This window comes from Mastomys coucha, unplaced genomic scaffold (genome assembly GCF_008632895.1).
Source record: "Mastomys coucha isolate ucsf_1 unplaced genomic scaffold, UCSF_Mcou_1 pScaffold5, whole genome shotgun sequence".
Classification (NCBI taxonomy): domain Eukaryota; kingdom Metazoa; phylum Chordata; class Mammalia; order Rodentia; family Muridae; genus Mastomys; species Mastomys coucha.
The window spans coordinates 55,876,515-55,885,990 of record NW_022196911.1 but is presented as its reverse complement, the minus strand read 5'-3'; the positions used below and the strand labels follow the sequence as shown (position 1 = coordinate 55,885,990).

The following is a 9,476-nucleotide window of genomic DNA, read 5'->3' as shown; positions in this document are numbered from 1 at the left end:
GCACCTCTTGGTGATGCGCACCTCTTGGTGATGCGCACCTCTTGGTGATGCGCACCTCTTGGTGATGTCCACCTGTAACCCTCACACTGGGAAGAGGTTACACTGCAGTTCCATGTGAATTTTAGGATCAGCTTTTTAATTTTGCACTAAAGGCTATTAAGTTTTCATAAAGAGGCCAATGAAATAGCTACATTAATAAAGATGTTTACGTTTTTTCATTGGAATTTGTTTCTGTTGTAGAGATATAAACATGTCAACTTGACACAGTCTAGACTCACCTGGGAAGAAAGTCTCCAAAAGAGATTAGATAGATTAGGTTTTCCTGAGGAAATATCTGTAGGGTTTATCTTGGTTATGTTAATAAAGGTAGAAACTCTTCCCTAGACAGGGATCCTGGTGTGTGTAACAGTGAAGAAGACAAGCTGTACACGGGCATGCATGCATTAGTTCATTGCTCTCAGCTTTCAACTGGGTGTAACACGACCACTTCTCTCCCCAAGTTCTGCTGCTGTAATTTCCCTGCCAGGATGGACTATAACCTGGAATTGTGATCCAAATAAACCCTTCTACCTTGAGTTGCTTTTGTTACAGCAGCAGGAAGGGAAATGAAAACCCAGTGTTTCACTCTGTAGCTCAGGCTGGGCTGATACTTGCAGTGATACCCCTGCTTATAGCCTCCTGGGCTGCTGAGATTAACCACCAACCAGCCTAATGCTTTCGTTTTAAATTTTTATTTATTAAGGAGAGGGGAAGAATATTGAAATTGAACCAAGATCTGAAATCCTGAATCTGAAGCATTTTCATTATCAGGAAGAAAATCGCTAGAAATCACTAGTGGGGAATGGTTGTCCAAATAACATCTTATGTAGTCTTAAACTAATTTCTATGGAATATGAACCCTTAGACAGTTAAAAAAAAACATACCAGTCATTTTAACCTTTGGTTATATTTTCCAGTTGGACGAGTGAGAGAGATAGAGACAGAGACAGAGAGAGAGAGGGAGAGGAAGGGAGAGGGGTGTTGGGCTTGGCGGTGGTGGCACAAGCCTTTAATCCCAGCACTTGGCAGAGGCAGGCGGATTTCTGAGTTCGGGGCCAACCTGGTCTACAGAGTGAGTTCCAGGACAGCCAAGGCTACACAGAGAAACCCTGTCTCAAAAAAAAAGAAAAAAAAGAAAAAAAAAGAAAAAAAAAGAAAGAAGTGTGTTGGGATGTCTTAACTGGGTGATTGCCCAGCTCAGACTGACCCATGGACATGTCTGTGGGAGATTGTCTTGTTTATTGATGTAGGAAGGCCCAGCCTCTAGTGGGTGGCATCATTGTCTGGAGAGGTGGTATTGGGCTGTATAAGAAACCTGGCTAAGCATGAGCCAGCAAGCAGTGTCCCTCCCTGGTTTCTGTTTTGAGTTCCTGCTCTGACTTCTTCAGTTGTGGACTGTAATTTCCTCCCCTAAGTTGCTTTTGGTTAGAACGCTTTATCACAAAGACAGACAGGACTAGAAGAGGTGTTGGCCAAAACAGACTATTTTCAAGTCAGGCGTGGTGGCATGCAAACTTAATCCCAGTACACAGGAGACAGAAACAGGTAGATCTCAGTGAATTCGAGGCCAGCCTGGTCTACAGAGTGAGTTTTAGGACAGCTAGAGCTATGTAAACAAGCCTTGTCTCAATGAAAAAAGAAAGAAAGGAAGTAAGGAAGAAAGAAAGAAAGAAAATTTAATATTGTATACCATTTCTAAGTATTATTTTATGTACACTAGTGTTCTGCCTGCATGTATGTCTGTGTGAGGGTGTCAGATCTCTTAGAACTGGAATTACAGACAGATGTGAACTGACATGTGGGTGCTGGGAATTGAACTGGGATCCTTTGGAAGAGCAGCCACTGCTCTTAACCTTTGAGCCATCTCTCCAGCCCAAATGTCATTTTTCTTACATCCTTCTAACATTTGATTTTTCTATTTACTGCCTCCCTTTTTTAATATCATACGACATATAACATTAGCAAATAAATAGGCCATCTTATTAAAGAACAACTAAGTTTAAGCTATATCTAAGGTATGTGATAGTTTGAGATCCCTTGTATGCCTGTTGTTAAACTGTGAGGTTTGTAAGTACCCAAGCAAAGCTCATAAAAAACACAGGCCAGCCTGCAGTGTGCTCAATAGACAGACTTTCCTTGAAGAGGAGGAGGAAAATGAAAACACGTGCCAGCTAAAGTCTTTGTGTTCTCTAAAGGTCAGAGACTGACCTGTAATGGGGCTTTTGCTTTTGAATGAGCAGTGATTAGCAGATAGAGAGGCAGCCGATAGCAAAAGCTAGTGTCTGTGGGCTAGCAGAAATCACCTGAGGAACCCCTGTTAAAGCTGGCACGCTGGACTGACAAGTAGGAGCTTCCAGGCAGTCCTGTGTCCTTTCCATGGATAAACTTCTAGTTACCCATTTTTACTCCAAGCACATTTATATCATAGCATAAAAAACAGTGACTTTTAGGGGCTGGAGGGATGGCTCAGCGGTTAAGAGCACTGGCTGCTCTTCCAGAGGACTTGGATTTAATTGTCAGCATCCATATGGTGTCTCACAACCAACTGTAACTTTAGTTCCAGGGAATCTAATGCCCTCTTTTAGCCTCACATTGCACACATGTGGTGCACATCCATCCATCCAAGCGGTATATCCATAAACATTAAAAACAGAAACATGGTAGTTTGAATGAGAGTGTCAGCCATAGGCACAGATATTTGAATACTTGGTCCCAGTTGGTGGTGCTGTTTGGGTAGGTTTAGGAGATCTGGCCTTGCTAGAAGAAATATGTCACTTGGTGCCAGTTTGGGGGTTTTATTTATTTCTTTGTTTGTTTGCTTGCTTCCTTTTTTGTATTTAGGGGATTATTTATTTGGTGTTTTTTGTTTGTTTGATATTTTTAGGCAGAATCTCTTTATGTTGTCCTAGAGTTTGCTGCGTCTTGCTTCTGCCTCCTGAGTGTTAGTATTAATGTACACCACACCCAGATTTTGAAGTTTTAAAAGCCACACTCCCATCTCTGCTTTGTGCTTGCTGTTTAAGGTGTATGCTCTCGGCTTGTTTCCCCAGCCACCAGGCCTGCTGCTGCCATGCTCTCTTTACCATAAGCCAAACTTCCTCTGTAAGTTGTTGTGGTCACCATGTTCTATCACAGCATTAGAAAAGTACCTTTAAATTTTATAAGCTCCCTCTAAGGGGATAGGAATTCCATAGGAAGATCAACAGAATCAACTAACCTGGACCCTTGGGGCTCTCAGAGACTGACCCACCAACTGAAGAACATACATGGGCTGGACCTAAGCCTCCCTGCAGATAATTAATTAATTAATAAAAAAACTTGGTAAGGTCATAGATATATGGCATCCAGCACTCCAGGCCAAGGAGGATCAAGCTGACAGCGCTGTCTGCCTTTATCTATGTTAGCTTTCAGAAGTCCTTTCAGACCTTGAAAGTTGGTACAACTTATCAGAATGTACCAGCATGGGAGAACAGACAATCTTAAGAAACTCCAAGTGTCCTAGTTCTTACAAAGAGCTTTTTGTAGGATAAGGAAAAACAATTGATATTTTTCTTTAGAAGCCATTTTCATTATCCTCCAGTCTAAATCTAGGGCAGAATTGAATGCAGAAAAGTACCTGGCTATTCTTCCTTTGAAGGTCTGGATTAAACTGATATGGTTAGGGTGCCTTCTTACTGTCCAGGACGAAAAGATCGTACACTGAAGAGCCTTCCATGTCTCCTTTGTCTTCCTCTCCAGAACACTATCTGAAGATCTTCCTGTGTTTTCCATCTCCTGTCATGAGCAACACAAGGACAGGAGGAAGGCTATACTCAGCAGTGATGCCTGAGTTCTTGTGTCCCATCTTCCCTTATTAGCAGCCGTGAGGAGGAGAAGTCTAGCACACTAGCTACCTGCACCATCGAGACTCTATTTGACCTTAATGCCCTGTGACCTTGATGAATTCTTCCTGTAATTTTCCAAGTTAACTTTATCAAGAAGCAACCAGGGGACAGGAAAGCCACCCATTTGGCTCAACGTCTTGGAGGTACAGGGGAAACTCTTAAGTTTCCTTTAAAATCCAGTTGGTACATTAAGTAAAACAGTGTTCCAAAGCCAGGATCCCATTGTGGAGGTCTGGAATTGCCTCCTTAATCTGATAGAGGAAATTAGCCTTATCAAATTGTCACCAGAGGCACCCAAAAAGCATACATGAGCACAGTCACCTGAGTTAGGTTAGCATAGTTGTAGTGGGAGAAAAATACACATGGAGCAGGAGAAGGTGACCTGAGGGGAATTGTAAGCTGGCCTTGAATTTGAAGTTGTAGCAATCCTACTGCCTCAGCTTTCTAAATGCTGTATGTACCATGGTCAACTCACAGTAATGATTTCTGTGTTGAATGTGTATCCTGCAGTTTTGATGGAACTGTCTATTATTTTTTGTTATTTCTCTAGAATTTTCCACATATAAAAGATGGTGTTGGACTAGGTTTGATGGCACATGCCTTTAATCTCAGAACTCAGAAGCAAACAGATTTCTGTAAGTTTGATGTTAGCCAGTATTGCCTGGTGAAACTCAGTTCTCAAAAAAGATCATGGTAAGTGAGGCATAGTGGCATAGGTCTTTAATCCCAACACTCAGGAAGAAGAAAGGGCATCTTTATGAGTTCTAGGCCAGCCAGGGCCACACAGTGAAACCTTGTCTCAAAAAAAAACAAAAAACAAAAAACCTGACAACAACAATAAAACTAAACTAATATTGTCTGTAGTTAAAGATTCTTTCTCTTTTTCAATCTTGTTGTCCTCTATTTCTTTTCCTTGCTAGAGTATTCTAGCTGGAACTTCTAGGATGGTGATGAAAAACAGGGAGAAGAATGGATGTGCTAATGTTGTTACTGAGCTCTTTTTTGTTTTTCAAGATAGGGTTTCTCTGTGCAGGTTTGGCTGTCTTAAAACTCATCCTGTAGACCAGGCTTGCCTCAAACTCAGAGAGCTCAAGTGCTGGGACCAAAGGCTAATTGTTACTGTGTTAAAGAGAAAGCTCTCATCCTTTCACTATGACATGTGTTAACTTTATCAGGGTTGAAGATGTTCCTTCCTAGTCTGAGGTGAATTGGGGAAAGGTGTTGAATTTTAGCAGGGTGCTTTTTCTGCACTGATTGAGAGAAGCCTGGTAAAGTTTTTTTGTTCATTTTGCTTTTCTTAGTGTGTGTATATATGTGATGAGGTAAGGAGGAATGCACACCACCTCAGGTGTGTGGAGTCAGTGTTCCCCGTCCACCTTTAGTCCACATATCAACTCTAGATAGGGAGGCTCACATGGCAAGCACTTTTTCCTGTGTACCAACCTCAGGTAGACTTGTAAGTGGCAAGACTGTTGGAGCTACTGAGATTCATAGTCACTGAATTCACTGGCAGCAAAGGATTGAAGAGTAAAAGGCAGGACATGGAAGGAGAGCCACAGAGTTCTCCATTGGAGAAGCCAGAGTTCTGAACTCTGGGTTTTTTTGTAGAGATGGAGGAGAAAGTGGGAGGAAGGGAGATAGAGAGGTTAAAAAGTTTAAGAGTGAGGCTGGAGATGACTCACCTGTTGAGAGCACTGGCCGCTCTTGTAGAAGACTCAGGTGTGATGTCCAGCACTCACATGGCAGCTCACAACAACCTGTAACTCCAATTCCATGAGATCAGATGCCTTCTTCTGATTTCCATGAACACTGCATGCTTGTGGTACACAGACAAAATACTTATATACATAAAACAATATTAATAAATAAATTTTAAATAAATTGACCATAATTTTGCAAATATAGGTTTTTTGAAATATTTGCAAATATTATAACTGAATAGAGGTTTGAAATCTCAAATCTTGGTAAGTACAAAGCCAAGAGCAAACGTAATCAAGAATTGGTGAGTGTGGAGAAGTTTATTACCTGCATGCCACAGACAAGAAGTACAGAGTCATTTTAATTTTAAGTTTTGTTTTGTTTTGTTTTTTCGAGACAGGGTTTCTCTGTGTAACCCTGGCTGTCCTGGAACTCACTCTGTAGACCAGGCTGGCCTGGAACTCAAAAATCCACCTGCCTCTGCCTCCCAAGTGCTGGAATTAAAGGCATGGGCCACCAGCGCCCAGCCACAAGAGTCATTTTAAAATGTCACTTTTTTTAAACAAATGAAGCATGGGGATCTTACATAGGGTATCCTCATATAGGGGTCAGCCCTAAGTGAGTGTATTTGGAAATGGGCAGACTCCTATAGAGGTAGAAGCCAGAAGGCATTAGATCCCATCAGTCTGGAGTTACAGACTTTTGTGAGCCTCTATGTGGGTGCTGGGACTAGAGCCTGGGTCCTTCAGAAGAGTAGCCAGTACTCTTTAACTACTGAGCTGTCTCTTCTACCCAATTCATCTTTTTTTTTTTTTTTTTTTTTTTTTTGGTTTTTCGAGACAGGGTTTCTCTGTGTAGCCTTGGCTGTCCTGGAACTCGCTCTGTAGACCAGGCTGGCCTCGAACTCAGAAATCCGCCTGCCTCTGCCTCCAATTCATCTTTTAATGTGAGTACACTGTAGCTGTCTTCAGACACACCAGAAGAGAGCATCAGATCCCATTACAGATGGTTATAAGCCACCATGTGGTTGCTGGGATTTGAACTCAGGACCTCTGGAAGAGCAATCGGTGCTCTTAACTGCTAAACCATCTCTCTAGCCCCCTACCCCCACCCCATTCATCTTTTAAAAGGAAAAAAGAAGACAACATCCTAAATATAGTCCTTGTGGAGTCTTTCCCAGCCATCCTCCCCACCCATTCTCTTCTCTTTTCAGCCTTTTTATCTGTTTTGCTCTCGCTTCTATCATCAAGGAGTTTAGTTATCTAGCTGCTTGTCCACATATTCTATAATATGCTACCTCCCTAAGAACTGTGGCTAAATCTCCCTAAAACAGCCTTTCCATAATAATCACATGGCCAGCGTGGGAAAGAATCCCTGTCTTTAAGACATCTAAATTCGAGGCCTGGAGAATGGCTCAGCAGTTAAGAGCACCAACTACTTTTCCCTAGGTCCTGAGTTCAAATCCCAGCAACCACATGGAGGCTCACAACCATCTGTAATGGGATCTGATGCCCTCTTCTGGTGTGTCTGAAGACAGCTACAGTGTACTTACATATAATAAATAAATCTTTGGGCTGGAACAAATGGGGCCACATTGAGGAGGAAAAAAAAACCCAGACATTTAAATTCTAATGACGTAGGCATATACACAACTCAAAATGAAGTTGTGCTCATAGCAGCTTTATAATAGGGATTTAAAAAGGAGAAGGAAGGAAGGCAGCACACATCTTTAATCTCAGTGCTTTGAAGACAGAGGCAGATTGATCTATGAGTTCTAGGCCAGCCTGGTCTTCATAGTGAGTTCCAGGACAGCCAGGGCTACACAGAAAAACTCCATCTTGAAAAAAACCAAAAAATAAACAAAAAAATAAATAAACAAGCCAAATTATTATAAAAAAAAAATAAAAAGAAGTCAGAAATTATTAGACTGCATGATTTCCTTTTTGGTTGTTTTTCTAGTTTGAACTTTGGGTTTTTTTGTTGTTGTTTTTTGTTTTTGTTTTTTTTTTTTTAAAGCCTAGGTTTCATTTTACTAGGTTGGCATTGAACTCATGATATAGTCAACGATAACCATAAATTCATGATTCTCCCATCTCCATATCTTAATTTCTAAGATTGGAGGGTGTGTGTGAGCGAGTGTGTGTGTGTGTGTGTGTGTGTGTGTGTGTGTGTGTGTGTGTTTTCTTATATGTGATTGTGTCTTCATCACTGTTCTGATGCTGTGAAGAGACCAAGCCAACTCTTATAGAAAAAATATTTTGTTTTGTTCTTTTATTTTTATTTATTTATTTATTTATTTATTTATTTATTTTTTCGAGACAGGGTTTCTCTGTATAGCCTTGGCTATCCTGGAACTCACTCTTTAGACCAGGCTGGCCTTGAACTCAGATCCTCCTGACTCTCCCTTCCAAGTGCTGGGATTAAAGGCATGTGCCACCACACGCAGCTAGTTTAGTTTTCAATTTTGTGTTACTGGAGATTGCACCTATGACTTTGTGCATGCTAGGCAGTCATCCGTTCAACTACAGCCCAGTCTGTCTAATCTTTGTTTGTTTGAAATTGGACTTTGTAGCCCAGGCAGGCTTCAAAGCCTACAGTACTCTTAGTGCTAGAGTATCAAGTTGCATCTGGCTTGCTGCTTTTTTAGTATTTCCTTCTCTCCTTCTCTGGGTATCGCTCAGTTTTTATGTTGGGAAGTCATTTGTTTTTAAATATGATTTAAATTTTTTACATATTTTTTTCTTGTGCTTTACAGAAAGAAGGCCTTTCTAAATTCAATAAGATTTATGAATTTGACTATCATCTGTATGGCCAGGTAAGTGCTAAAGTGTTTCCATCATAAAGCTGACATATAAGACAGGTATGGTGGCTAGCCTCTGATAATCGTAGCATTTGGGAAGCTGAGGCAGGAGGGTTATTTTTAACTTGCAGCCAGGCCAGGTGTCTTAGTTAGGGTTACTATTAATGTGATGAAACCCTGTGACCAGAGCAACTTCAGGTTAGCGCCCATATCACAGTTTATCATCGAAGGAAGTCTGGTTAGTTACTCCAGGTCAGCAGGAACCTAGAGACAGGACTTGATGCAAAGGTGATGGAGGAGTGGAGTTTACTGACTTGCTTATTGGCCTGCTTTCTTAGAGAAGCCAATACCATCAGCCCAGGGGTGGCACCAACTGTAATGGACCTGGACTCCCCCATCAATCACTAATTAGAAAAATGACCTACAACTGGATCCTCTAACCTTTAACCCCCTAGAGTTTTTTGTTATTAATAAAAAATGGTAGTGCAGCTGGGCGTTGGTGGCTAATGATGTGCCCTTTAATCCCAACACTTGCAATGCAGAGGTAGGCAGATCTCTGTGAGTTCAAGGCCAGACTAGCCTACCATATGGAGGGTCAGGACAGCCAGGACCACAGAGAGATAAACCTTTAATAAATATGGAGAGAGAGTATGAATGGTAGTTGTATCAACATGGTTTTGGTTTTGAGAAGTTATAATTAATTCCTTTCTTTTCCATCAACTGTGTTTGTTCTTAGTTCTGTTCATTGTTCTTTTCCTTTCCTTTGAATGACTTGGCAAAGTACAACTACAAAATGACTAACTTCAGTTTTGTTGTTATTCAGAATGTTACTATGATAATGACGTCAGTCTCTGGACATTTGCTGGCTCATGACTTCCAGATGCAGTTTCGGAAATGGTCAGTATAATTAGTAAGGAAATAAATAGTGACAAATATCACAGAGATTTTGAAGCATGTTGGTCTTACCATATCATTTATAATAATTTGTAAATACTAATGTTTTTATTTGTTCATTTATTTGGTTTTTCTTTTCTTCTTCTTTTTTTTTTTTTTTT

The 9,476-nt window shown here is 40.9% G+C and overlaps 1 protein-coding gene across 5 annotated transcripts in view; it reads left to right on the top strand.

Annotated features, from left to right (window-relative positions):
* Top3a (DNA topoisomerase III alpha) overlaps positions 1–9,476 on the top strand; it is a 40,839-nt gene that overhangs the window by 7,724 nt on the left and 23,639 nt on the right. For 2 of the 5 annotated variants that reach the window (XM_031354871.1, XM_031354870.1), the window contains exons 2-5: positions 3,778–4,066; positions 4,474–4,616; positions 8,377–8,436; positions 9,245–9,318. In XM_031354871.1, coding sequence (XP_031210731.1) covers positions 4,614–4,616; positions 8,377–8,436; positions 9,245–9,318 — 137 coding nt within the window. In that variant the 5' untranslated portion in view covers positions 3,778–4,066; positions 4,474–4,613. The remainder of the gene's footprint in view (positions 1–3,777; positions 4,067–4,473; positions 4,617–8,376; positions 8,437–9,244; positions 9,319–9,476) is intronic. The other 3 variants (XM_031354873.1, XM_031354868.1, XM_031354872.1) reach the window with 2 other exon arrangements.